Source organism: Diadema antillarum, unplaced genomic scaffold (assembly GCF_040938485.1).
Source record: "Diadema antillarum isolate AM-2024a unplaced genomic scaffold, OU_Dant_1.0 seq00000460_RagTag, whole genome shotgun sequence".
NCBI lineage: Eukaryota > Metazoa > Echinodermata > Echinoidea > Diadematoida > Diadematidae > Diadema > Diadema antillarum.
Window position 1 is genome coordinate 2,325,792 of NW_027271431.1, and position 13,860 is coordinate 2,339,651.

Here is a 13,860-nt window from a genome sequence, read left to right on the forward strand (position 1 = left end):
ATAAAATCGTTGATACACACTGCATGACACATCGTAGCACTATTAAAAAACTGTTATTCTTTCATCTGATCTTCACACTACCTTTTGCATAGATAGCATGATGTGAATCCTAAATGGTGCATACACTAGAACGCTTGCTTTGTCTGTGAAATATGAAGTAGATATAGACAAATTTGGTAGGAGATACAATGAAATAGGATTCATTGGACATTTATGTCTTACAAGTGAGTTTGAGAACAGCATGAGGCAAACAAGTTTGGTGAAAGTTGAAGGTTTTGGTTTTCTTCTGTCAGATGTGGGACGGCTGCAGGAAAGAAAATATTTGGTACGCTCAAGACACAAATATTAAAATCTCAAAATAAAAATCAGTCTGCTTCTTGTCCGTTGATAAAAGAGTGGAAAACAGAATTAACCTTCTCATCTTCTGTCACTCCCCTTCTTAGTTTCTCAAAGACAATCATAACATAATCGAAAAATATGAATACTTAAATTGTTGTTTTGATGTACTTTTAAATCCATATTTCTGTAATGATGTGCAGTATATTGTATATTTTTATTTATCTGAGGGATTGTAATGGAATCAACTGTTTCTTTTATTCATTTCAAGGTATAACTGCCAAAACTTAGTTGTTACAGCTGTGTTACGTGTATTTAACTTTTGAATCTAAGCTCGTTTTATGTGTTTAGTATCGTTCTGTATGTATTGTTGCGTATACATGATATTTGTTTTTACTCAAGATGTAGGTATTTTTCGCTTTTTACCATTATTTATGTATGTATGTGGACCGCTATGGAAACCAGCTCTGCTGATCAGGGTGTTCCACCCCATGAAGTGGCAATAAATTCAAATCAAATCAAAGTCCAAATTCACAATGCATCAATAAAAGTTTTTTAAAAAGAGTCGAAACAAAGTATTGGCACTTACATGGGCTGCTAGAGTTTGCCTTTTCAGTGATGCCTTGATGGAATCCAGGCACTGTTATAAAATAATCATATCATGAATGCAATCAGAATTTGTTAAAAGCAGTGACATTTATGCACAAACAACAGTAGCCACACCAGAGAAGCAATCATGAATGCAGAGAGCTTTCTTACGGTAAATACGAAGAAATTTACTTGGAGTAAAGGCATCTTTATTTTTTAAAGTAAATGCTGCTTTCAATATAAAGAAAAGGAATAACATGATCCCAGTGACTTCCAGTGACATACACAGACACAGAAAGAAGTGCAGTCCGACCTGTTATCCAGCAATCACTTTACTTGATCTCTCTACTATCCCGATATGTACTGCCACACAATATGTCCTTGCATTTTCAGTGTGAAACATTACTAGATGTACAATGTACCAATACTATTGCAAATAAAAAGAAATGGAAAAGTCCGGAACCATAAATGCCAATCACTGTGATAAAATGTATATTTATAGCAAGTGAAATACTGTTGATGGGAGGAACAAAGGTCTAACAAAAGGTGAATTTCCCCTAACATTTCATTTCCTGTCCACATTATCTGGATTACAAATATGCAAATGCATTGTAAATCATCTTATAAGGGATAAGTAAATCAAGAATTTCTTACGTACTACACCAACACAACTAATTGCTTAAAAGTGTCGTGCTTATCCAGCCATATCACTCATTCGGATGGGTGCTGGTCCCCAACACGGCCGGATAAGTAAGGTTGGACTGTAATGGATTTTTGGTTACCTCCACTGTGAGATCCCGTTTGGAGATGTAGGTGTCGTAGTGCACGTTGAGCTCCAACACACAGTATCTGTGACTGTCCAGCAGTCGGCACTGAATCAGGGTCTCCGTGTCCACGTAGACAAACGGACACACGGCGTGGGTACTCAGGACCTCCAGGGTATTCAGTGAGGTGGGAGTTAAGGTCTGAATACGAGACTAGCAGATGGTTTCCACAATTCTTCAAAGAGTGAATGTTACCGACAGTATTTTTCTGAAATGAACACGATGCAACGAAAACTGCAATGACAATTTAACGGGTACAGAGAATGTCAGAAGAAGGGAAAACAGGAATGGGGGATAGGACAGTTAATGGGCAGATGCGAGACAATTCTCACAGCATTGTTGTTTATTCTATACAGCATGATGTAATTTACGCAGTACTATTAAAGGATTGATTCTAGTGTGATTACTGCTTTCTCATATTAGTAACTAGCACTTTTATCTTTACGCTGTTGTCTGACAAGGATATGGAATTGCAGGGCGATGCTCCGCATGCGGTCGCCAAGGTAATTGCACGCCTCCCGTGTGAGGTTGCAGAAGCGCTGCTGCATGACCTTGTAGAACTGGGTAAAGATGTGGAAGGTGTTGACCGCAGAGCGCCCACTATTGTCCACCATGACGGCGTCCACGTGGGTCTGCCACGCCTCCTCCACCTCGTCCACAGGAATGTAGATGAAGGAGGAGTTGGCGGCTGGAGCGTTGGACATCGGCGACGAGAGGCTGTCCAGTTCACTCTCCCCACTGCAGGGATGGATGGATGGGTAGATAGATGGATGGATAAATAATGGATGGATGGATGATGAATAGATGGATTGACAGAGGAATATTGGTCAAATGATTTATAGTCATACATCTAATCATAGTTCTGATAAGTTTATGTCACCAAATAATACTAGCCAAAGTCAAAGGGATTGAGGCCCTACTGATGGAAGAGCACATGGTTTGTCTGAGACATCCACCATTCATATGGGAGGACTGAAGCTCATTGATATAAGGCATGTTTATCTGTTTGGGCTGCACTTCATTCCTTGCTCTTCAGCTCTGGAAGTTATAACACATTTCAACAATCATGGTGATTTGAGCCTACATGTATACCTCATCTCATATTTGTTTATAGGAAAATATTCAACACCATAAATAACCCCCCGACAAGGCACTATAACAAGGCAGGCAATGAATGAGCCAATGGTTTCGTCAGGACCACTGAGGCAGGCACCTGGAGATAGATCCGGAGGGGGTGCGTCTGATGAGGCCGCTCCCTGCTGATTGCATGGAGTACTCTCGCTGCATACCGGAATAGATCCTGCTCTTCTCCAGGCTCAGGGTGTTGTCGTCCGCTCCAGATATACTATTCTGTGTAGCAAAAGAGTCAAGAGTAGGAAAGATGCTGAGCTACATTACTCACACTGTGGTATGGATATCAAAAAACTTCGCATCTATCCATTCTGATTGACTTCTTCACGGAAAATATGATAACTGGTAAAAGAAATAAAAACAGAGAGCATATGCAATAATCACACAAAGCATGATGGACTACTTAAATCCTATGCTTGATGGAAGTGTTTTATTCTGAAACCGTTTCTCTTTCCAACGTTTCTGATCATAGATCTTTACATCTTTACAGGACACCTGCTGACCAAGGTGTGACAATGTTGTGTAGAGAACTGCTGCAGATAGTTAACGGTACATGAACTTCTACAGATCTCTAGCCCTTAGGGTACAACAGACATCAAGCTCCAACATTCTTGGCTTTGCAGTAGGTAGCCCCTCCCAACATCAATCACCACCACCACCATTCTCTGATTGCATCTTTACCTCATCTTCGGAGGAATACTTGGATTCCTCGTGGTCTGGCAGCACAACGCTGTTGGAGTCGATGTCTTCCAGGGAGTGTCGACTGTCGTACCAGTTGAATCCTTTGCCATCCTGCATAGAAATCAATCACACAACACAATCAGATATCGCAAGACTTTATGATGGATACTTAATCATGCACAAATACAGGCAATCTTTTACACCAATCTTTTTTCTTTCTTAGTGCCCTTAATCAAACTACTAGCTTTGCTTGAAGAATTCATATTCAGCTTAAAAGTTAGCAGAACATGGCACCTCCATAGCTTAGATCTCATCTACATTAGTTTGTTCAAGTTTTGCAAGTTCACTAACAAAATTCACATGGAGATTACACACTGTTTTAATATTACATGCCATTAGTTTGGAGTGTACCCACCACGCAACAATTGAGAAATATGGTGAATGCTAAATAGTGGCTTGATCATTACCAGGGAAAAGGCAATTTGTAGGCTTTTCAGGTGAAGATGGAAGACGGATGGAAATCAATAGCCAGAAGAATCTCAATAAATTGTTCTCAAAGAATAATTTCTCATCTAAGACTTGATTCTCTCCACTCCTCTACTTTGATCTGATCTGTTTGTCCTTCCTCTACTCTGCAATTATCATGTGGTCCTCGCACTTGTACACATAATGGTGATAGGGTTTTCCTTATCATAGCTCCATTCTTTGGAACAAACTCCCCTTTTGCATTCAGAGCACTCAAAGTGCAGACAAATTTATATCAATGCTCAAAAGTTACTTATTCAATCAATCATAGCATTTTCTCTTTTTTGCTATACATATCACAATGTTCATCACTATATTCTGTATCTTGATTCAACTTTTCTGTTTTGTATTAATGTGCTCAGAAACACCTATAGTAACCTCTACGCAAATATCACTGATTATTATCATTGTGCCTTTTTTGTTCTGACAGTCCACTCAAAGTAGGAAACTGATTCCAACCGTACCTCTCTGTCCACGTCCTCTCCCTCCAGGAAGTCGAATTCCTTGAGGGTGGGGATGTCGCCGCTCTCCTCCGCCTTACTCCCATCAGGGTTCATCGAGTCCACCAGGGAGGTGGACTCACTGGATGAGCATACGCTGTTCTGACGTTCGTTGGCGATGTCACTGGTGGAGCTAAAGATGACCTGTAGGCGTTGTCAAAATTGAGAAATTGTTGGTTGCATCAACGGACGTGTGTACACAGGAACCATATTGTCTCTATCAAAACAGGGTTGCAAAATATCTGCAGATGATAATTAAAACATAAAAATCATAGTACTACTAAATCTTCCACAGTCAGCTTTATCCCGGATGCTTGAAATTAAAGAGGGATTTCCGGACCAGTTGAAGAGAAGTTGAATTTTCTGAGCCCAACAATAAGATCTTTATCAAAACTGGATGAAAATTGAGGAAGTTGTGAAGTTTCACTAATTTTCAATAAACAGTTCTTGAACAGTCAATATGTATGTCCAAATGGGAACTTGATGATGTCATCTTCTCCAACTTGCCATACAGTTTGTACATAAAATTGGCATTTAGAGTTTTTCATTCAAATGCAATTATGCCCCAGTCTCAAACCCTAACACATCTGAATGATCATTAGTTAGAAGTTATTCAACCTGGAATAACACTGTGCTTTATACTTTTAGAGCAGAAGAGTTGAATTCTGGTCAGTTTCGTTTCACGTGATCGATGGAAAATTGTGACGTGATGACAACATCTGCTAACCAATTTACTTATTCATATCAACTGTTCAGAAACTGTTTTGCAAATGAGCAAATGTTGAAATTTTATAACTTCCTTACTTTCAATCCAACTTAAACCAAATTTTCAATGTTGTGCTCATCATATCTTACTCTTTCTTTTCAGACTAACTTTAACTGGTCCAGAATTCCCCTATAAATGTGCAAGCAAAGAGAAGCGGAAAGAGAGTGAGGTTGGGATGACACTCACTGAGGGACTCCGGGGAAGCCCAATGTTCTGGCCCAGCCCCTTCAGCACCGACACCATCCTCTCGCGGGTGCGGCGCTGCGACTGCTGGGGCTTCCGCCAGGCCGACGGTACGATGTTCTGCTTGGCCGCGTTGACGGTCGCAGAGGAGGTGGAGAGAATGCTGCCGCCGGGGCCCAGCTGCGAGATGTCCGTGGGTTCCGTGCTCATGCTACTGTCATCGCTGCTCAGAGTACTCGCCGCCGATTCATCACTGAACGAGGTAGTGATGGTGTTCATCGACGGATACTTGCGTCGTATGATTGGTGTCTGAGGGTTTCAAAGGAAGGGTTGAAACTGACATTCATTACACTATTCAAGATACAGAAGAGTGATACTAATAATATCCTAATACCTCAAATTATACAGTGTCTTTGAAAATACAATATTTTTGTTATTCTAAACTATTGCAGAGCATATGTCTTTATAATGCATGCTGGTGTTTTTTTTGTAGAGGCAGCTTTTGGTAGTGTCAACTTTTTGCATTCCTACTCTTCAAAACATATATTTCTTTATTTCCTTCAGATACTATTGCTACTTCATTCACAGTTCATTTGAAATGTAATGTCAATGTAGTCAGAGCTTTTCACAAACACTCCAAAAACCACTGCAGCATATGAGAAACATTAATTCAAATTTAAATACTAATGCTAGTTGGCCAGAAAGTTACTGTATTGTATTAACTCTATTTTTCCACATTATGAAAAATGAAAAAAAAAAGCACTGGCATTTAGAAAGAGCAAATACTGCAGTTAATGATAATCATTTTTAAAATGCTAAAACTTTGCTTTTGCATTGTAAAGCAATATGTACACCTGAGTACTTGTATTCCAAATTCTTTCAGCTCTGAAAACATTCAATTTCCTATTGTCTAGAAACAATCAAGTTGAGGAAGACTGTAGTTGAAAAGATGATCTACCAATAATTGTAGCGATATAGAGTAAAAACAAGGAAATATCCACCACCAAGCTTTGAGAAGAAAGTCACAGTCAGTGAAATGGAATCAAACTGTGCTAACTATCGGTGCAAGCTACAGTGGTGTACTGGAGACAACGTCTCCTCTACAATGTTAGACACTGCAATGCAATTTTTGAGAAAAAAGCAACAAACGATGGTTAAAGGTAGAAAACGCCACACTTTGCTTTCAAAATTAAGCACACACAAACACACAATGAAATAACCTCCAAAAACACAGCAACACTGTGTATGAGTACAAATGTGACAGAACACAGCAAACATTGGGGTTAGGAAGCTTTGAGAGGCTCAACAGAGTAGGTTATATGATGGTATTTTCATATTCCTGTAAATAGTTGACCAGGAGCAATGTGAAAGAAGGTAATCGGCAAGGACACTCTGCTTACTTACAACAATCGTACACTATTCTACAGTCACCTCTATGAGGTACATTTCTTGATGATGCAAGGAGCTATTTTTTTTCTACTTTTGAGTGTTAGCATTTGAATTTACGGTTATATCTTTTGACACTCTGTGAAGGAACAATTGTCGCACTAGTGTGTTGTTGATTTGCACTGCTTTTTTGAACAACATAAAGTTGGTACATGGCGCAACAGTAATCAGGAAAGACACAATATGTTATATTGCCATCACAATAAATTAGCATTTTCTTAAGAAAAAACATCCATTAGAACCAATTTCCGCAACAAGAAACAGACATCGTAAGACAATTTTCTTTTAAAAAAAAAGCATAACAAATATGAGCCTCACAACATATTGCCTTAAAAAAAAAATGAACATCAAGTGTAAATTCAACAATGAATGATAAAACAAATTAAACATTTCTATGATTTTTCCCCTTCAAACCAGGGCATAAAGACGATTATTTTGCATGTTAGTATGAACTCGCAAAAGATTGTTTGACATACATTTTTTTACACAGGAAGAAATGGCACATGCGTAATGTTGTCACGCTAAACAGAATATTTCTGCTACTGGAGAAAATTTACGCTACATGTCTCAATACACTACAGCCTGTGAACACAAAGACACAGGTTTTAGATTTCTTCATAACAAAAAAATCAAAAAAAAGAAGAAAGTCATGACAAAACTACATGGCAATTTTTTGGCCTTCTATGGCAGAAGTCTGGATACAAAAGAGCACAACAAGTGAAGAATTCAGCAGCATGCTACATGTACAATTGTATAAGTTTCCAAGAAGAAAGAAGAATAAATAACAAGGGTAAAAGGGGGGTCGAAGAACTTTGAATTGATGTTTTCTGAAAGAATGTGTGTCAGTCACCTTATCCTTGGCTGATCGTGTCTGCAAAACAATGTGAGAACATCAACACAAAAAAAAAGATACAAAACAAATGAACATCAGATAGAACAACTCAAGAACACGGGCACCTTCACTACAAAGTACCACATGTCATATTATCATGTCACTGTTAGATTAACCAAGTATACAAAACCACGAGACAGTACAGCACTCTGGGAAGGGTTTAGACCACTTACAAAGGGATTACACATTTAGCAATATCTGGTATTAGTAACAGACAACCTAGACTGTGTTAATTCACAACAATCCACTTTCACTGTTCAGTGATTATATACATATATATATATATACCCATTTTCAAACCTGTAAAGTGAAAACTGACTAGAGGAAAGAGAGGTTCTTCATAGAACACATTCTTTTCTTTTCTCTACAAATATCATCCCTAAAACATGATGGATCAGAATTCCAGTGGATGTTGAATTCAGAGTTATCTGTTGACACTTCTTGTATTACTGCACAGAATTTACCTAAACATAAATTCTCAAACAAAACATCATCCTTACCATGACCATGACCATCTACACAATTTGTCCTACTTTATGCATTACATTCTGCAAACTGATCTATGTCAACATTTTGCAGGTAAAATATCAATCCTTAAAACTTCCTTTGTCTGTGCTTTACAAAACATATAATGAAGATCTTGTCCCTGTAAGTAGAAAATAATTTTTTTTTCCGTCCCTGAGAAAAATGTGGAGCAAATGACATGTGTGTATCTGGAATTTAGTCAGATGCATTAGGCCAGTTACCAGGCTCACACGACAAATGATGCTACTATACAAAAAATGAATAGCAGTAACTACAATAAACATTACAGCATACCAGGCAGGAAACATACATATCACAGAGAGCTGAAGGATTAAAGCAGTCAAAGCCTAATCCTAATCCTAATTCCATCAAATCATGCATACAAACATGACAATAGGAGAAAGGGACTAGACAACATGCAGGAAAGCAGGAAAGCTCAAATTGTGTTATGATGCATTTTTATACTATACAAATGAAACCTATTCTCTTTCATGTAACAGGTACAAGATGTATAATTTGGGCTAATTAAATCTAAAGTAGTTAAATTAAATCTAAAGTAGTTGATAAAATAAAGTTAATTAAAATTTGGGCTAATTAAAGCATGGAAATACAACAAAACAAATATGCTTTCTAGAATTATATCCATAAAATAGGATCACAAAGCATCTTGTGAATGATTAATTTGAACTGGCCTGCAGTACTAGTACTATGCTGTGGTGTCTTTTGCCCCTCCCATCTCCCACCCCCTCTCTTTCTTCATGCGTTCTAGCCTCAAGAAAAGTGAGAATTTTTGTGTACACTTGAGAAATGATATTTATATGATATCCACCTTGTAATGAGTAATTGGGTAGTAAGTGGATTGTCTTCAAATACCAACTCTCAGAAATATTTCAGATTTTGTTTGCACTCCCTTGCAACATCATTGCAATGTTAATAAAGGTTAAAATGAAGTTTGAAATTTGTTGGAAATGTATTGACCTAAATTCATCACATCATATTCTATTAAGTGACATAGATACTCAGGTATGTAAAAAGCAGAAAAGAAGCAAATCTTGCGATTTTCTCCTCTTCTCCTGTTGCTACATCTAACCAAAGCAATTCATGAAATGATGCAGTTTTGTCAGAACCAACGGACGTATAGATCCACAAGAAAGACTTCAGAAATCAGATGGCTAGATGTTGGCAGTTTAAGAAGAGATGCATACAAGCCTTGTCTGAAGACTACATCACTAATGAAGAAAGGGATGGCCATCATGCACTGTCTCCTAGCAACCAATCCCTAATCATCCAATCATCATACACTAGCTACTGTAGCAGCAGATGCAAGAGTGTTACATGTTCTTCTCTTTGGAAAAAAAGAAAAAGAAACGAAGCTTACATTAGACTAGGAAACAGTCTCTATATATCTGATTGTATGCAAAGAAACGTGAGTGAACAATGACTCCTCTTATCAAATCTTAAAGTATTGTGTTACACCAAGGAGATATCACACAAATATATATGTTTGTTGTATATGAAGATAGGAATTTGATATCTAAAAAACATATAGCTGTTTTTTAAGATGTAATTATATAAACCTTCCACGGAACATCATTATGGGGATGTTCTATAATTCATTTGCAAACTAAAAAAAAAAATGTTATCATTTAGCTCTGTGAAATCAAGACAGAGAAAAGTGGTTAAGTACTCTTCACAAATATATATAAATGTACATACGATCACAGCAAGTGACAGTTGTAATACACTTTTGAATGGATAGTAGAAATATAGTAAATGAAGGAATGAAATTGAAGTCCACATTTGTGTATGTCACATGGAAGCAATGCATACATTCATGTGTAGGAATTATTGCAGTTATACAGACGAGATAGTTTATGAGAGTAAATGTACTTTCAAGATTTGACCTTTACCATATGAAAGCATATCACCCTATCCCATCAAAAGGACAAGACATAATGATAACATTTTGATTTGCAAAGCCAAACTTAGTTTTCCTATTGCGAGGCTTGCTCTCCACGTTTCATGACTTGTGATTAATTATTTGACCCCCTGCTTTGAAGGAATATAATCCATTTAGCTCAGAGACAGTTTTGATGTTGAACACAAGCACAGAAATGACAGCAATAGCACAGTGAAGATTGGAATGGAAAAATGAAAGTATTTTGAAGAGTGCCATCATGATCCTCGGTGACTCCCCGAGCATGGCGTCCTGACGATACAATGTATTTTAGAGAGGTTGTCTTAATCATGTAACACTGACATCGATGCTCATTACAACTATGAATTTCTTGTGAGATTTCTCCTTTGCTTTGCATCTTTTAAATTTACATATTTTCTTTATAGAAACAATTCTCTCTGTTAGTCCACAAATGTTCTGATGCAGGAAGCCTAAAGACACTGCTTCTCTTTGCCAGGTGAATGTGTCACATGACTGCGACAAGCAATTGAAAGACAAAGTTGGGGCATAGCCTGTCAAGTGACTTCACGTCACTCTGTCACAGTCCGGGTGTTACTGTCACTCAGATGGTCACAAATTTTCTACCATTTTCCATTTCAGACTCATACTTTCTTTGATTTTTTTTTCTTTGTCTTCCCACAGAATTTCCTTCAAAAGGTAATTTCTGACAACTAGGAATATGGATTGCACTATTTCTGGCTAAAAATTAGCCAAGTACATTGATATGGATGGAATACAAAATAAGCAAGAAAGGGGGAGAGCAGTAGTAGTTTGTATGCCCACCATGCCAACCTCCATTTTCTTTTCTTTTCTTTTCTTTTCTTTTTTTTTTTTTTTTACTGGTTTGCTTCTTCTTCTTCTTTTTATTTTTTGTAATACCTTATCCATCATTTGTGGCTTTCACTGCATTGGAAGAAAAAAAAATCACCATTTGGTAAAAGGACTGCTTCTATGAAATACCTCATGTTAAAATGAACTCTATCAGCCTTTTGGTCTCTCGATCAGAATGTTTTTATATGATATCCTTGAGAAAAGAAGGCTTTAGCTTGCTGTCACCATGGCAACATGAGTTGAGGCTAGGCATTATACCTCTGTATCATGAGTATTATGAAGTGTAATGCATTGTTAAAAAATACTCATTAATTTTCCTCTGCCCCCCTAAGGATTATGTTTTCCCAACACCTCAACATTTAAAGAAAATGGAATAAAGCAGAAAAGCAGCAGATATTCTAGTCACATTTATCATTGAACTTTACATCTACAGCAAAGAAAAGCATGGCACAAAATGTGTATGATAAGATAATCCAAGCATTTACTCAGATAAGATGCAGAAAGAATTAACTGAGAGACACAGGAACATAATTACTGCCCTTCTGTTGCAAAGTTGACAATATGTGAATTCCATTATTAAAATTAGATGCGCTTCAGATCTCCCACAATAACCAGCTACATGCCTTGCACATTCAGTGAAGATTTTCTTGTTTTCACACTTCTGTTTATTTGAAAATGCAAATGGCAGATCTTCAGTATTTCTTGAAGGTGGGCAATATGTACTTAGATGAATTCTCTGTAATATGAGCTCAAATAAGCAGCCTCCCCCACAGAACACCAGTTTTTAACAGTCAAACTTCAAAGCTGATCCACTTATGTGACACTATATGTACAGCAAAACATTTAGTTATTCCATATTGTTTTCCATTACTTTCCAAATGAATGTTCAATAAGAAACATTAGGTTGTTGTTCGGTATAAGAAGAGTAATAACTTTCATGAGACTATGAAACTCATTTAAAGATTTAATTTTCAAATACTCCTATCACTGAAGATAAATGCTATGCAGATAAAGTGTATGAGTGCAAAGACGAGTCATTTCAAAATTTCTTAAGATATATATGTAAAACAGCAAAAGACTTCTCCCGCATGTAACACCTGCTACCAGACGTGAAATGCAGTGCGAATGTAAAATTGATGATGTTGAACTACACAGCAAAGAATGTGCGAGACGGCACGGCAGACTATTTATTCACAACGTGGCGGTGCACGCCTGATATGAGGTGGCTACAATGAGACTAAAAATAGATCTGGGGGAGGGGGAATCCCCAATTTATGAAAATGATAAGTGAGATAAGATACCAATATGGCAGAGGATGAGTGCTCCTTTTTCAGCATTGCACCAAGGAGGTGGGTTTCAGGCAAACTCTAAGGCATGCAAAACAAATCAAATCAAATCAAATCACAGAGTGTTAATCTCCTACTAGTATAATGGCATCATTGATATCATTAACATTAATCCTGTCTGGGCTGAAAGGGGTATGGGATGAAGAAAACAATTCTTTTCATACGATATCCATACAGCATGGCTCGACACTAACTTTTTTGTTTGGTGGCCCGAGAGAAAAATTTGGTGTCCCGAAAAAAAAACAACAATAAAAAACATTAAAAGTCCTGATTTTTTTTAATGAGTCAAATATTTAAGTTTTATGATAGTAAGAATTAGAAGTTGGACATATCTACTCATAAATTAAACTTCAACAAACTTGCAACACTCACTCTCAGGCACTCATTCAGTCCTTTTCATCCATCCTTTAAACAAATTTAACTGCTAATTTCCGGCGCAAAAAGTTACGAATTTATTGACATACTTTTCAAAAGATTGTGGTGGCCCGAGGCGGGCCACCAAATTTGCCCTTTTTTGAAATTTGGTGGCCCGACTTTCATTTTTGGTGGCCCCGGGCCACCGTTAGTGTCGAGCCCTGCATACAGCAATTTCTTCCTACAAAACATGAACATTTTCATTTCAATTGTTTTGTTCAATGCAAATCCACTGAAGCCATCTTTTTTATGTATCATGCTGACGATTCGCAAAATTATGCTAAAGGACCAATGTTATGGATCACATGCCTACTTCTTCAAATTTTACAAAAATCCAGTGTAAATTGAACTTTCAAGTTCATAATAATTCATTCAAAACATACTAGCACATATACACAATTCTATACAAGATATCAAAGTGTAGTTATACATCCTACAATTACCACAGATTACAATGAAATGTGTGATACAAATATACATATGATATATGTTTGTGTGTGTATAACATATAAGTGCAGACTTTAGTAGTACAACATGTTATGAATGTGTCAAAATTATGAGAGCAGTGACTGTGTAATGACTACACACCCGAACTGATCATATGTTATACCTCGACAACAAACACATCGATTGCACTGATATACATCTCTGTGGTAGAGTCAAACACAAGCTTGGCTCAAATACAACATTTCTTTCTTTTTTTAAACGAACATTGATGAGGGCAGTTTACAAAAGATTATAGGTAAGGCTCTCTCGTTAGGATCTATTTTAGGACACAAATGGAGCGCAGTTAAAATGCAGGCAGAGCAATTTCAGAGAAGTTTGGCAAATTTTTCAGTTTTTTGAAGGGACTGACAGGGAACATTTTGTTTGGGATATTATTTGCATGTGACTATGATATAAATGGAAACTGAT

At 37.3% G+C, this 13,860-nt stretch overlaps 1 protein-coding gene across 1 annotated transcript in view; it reads right to left on the reverse strand.

Moving 5' to 3' along the window:
* LOC139733106 (protein furry homolog-like) overlaps positions 1-13,860 on the reverse strand; it is an 88,216-nt gene that overhangs the window by 11,460 nt on the left and 62,896 nt on the right. Inside the window, exons 44-52 of the mRNA XM_071643949.1 lie at positions 12,487-12,552; positions 7,831-7,851; positions 5,538-5,843; positions 4,550-4,729; positions 3,561-3,671; positions 2,962-3,098; positions 2,215-2,486; positions 1,707-1,870; positions 926-976 (exon numbers count right to left, since the gene is read on the reverse strand). Of these exons, the coding sequence (XP_071500050.1) occupies positions 926-976; positions 1,707-1,870; positions 2,215-2,486; positions 2,962-3,098; positions 3,561-3,671; positions 4,550-4,729; positions 5,538-5,843; positions 7,831-7,851; positions 12,487-12,552 (1,308 nt within the window). The remainder of the gene's footprint in view (positions 1-925; positions 977-1,706; positions 1,871-2,214; positions 2,487-2,961; positions 3,099-3,560; positions 3,672-4,549; positions 4,730-5,537; positions 5,844-7,830; positions 7,852-12,486; positions 12,553-13,860) is intronic.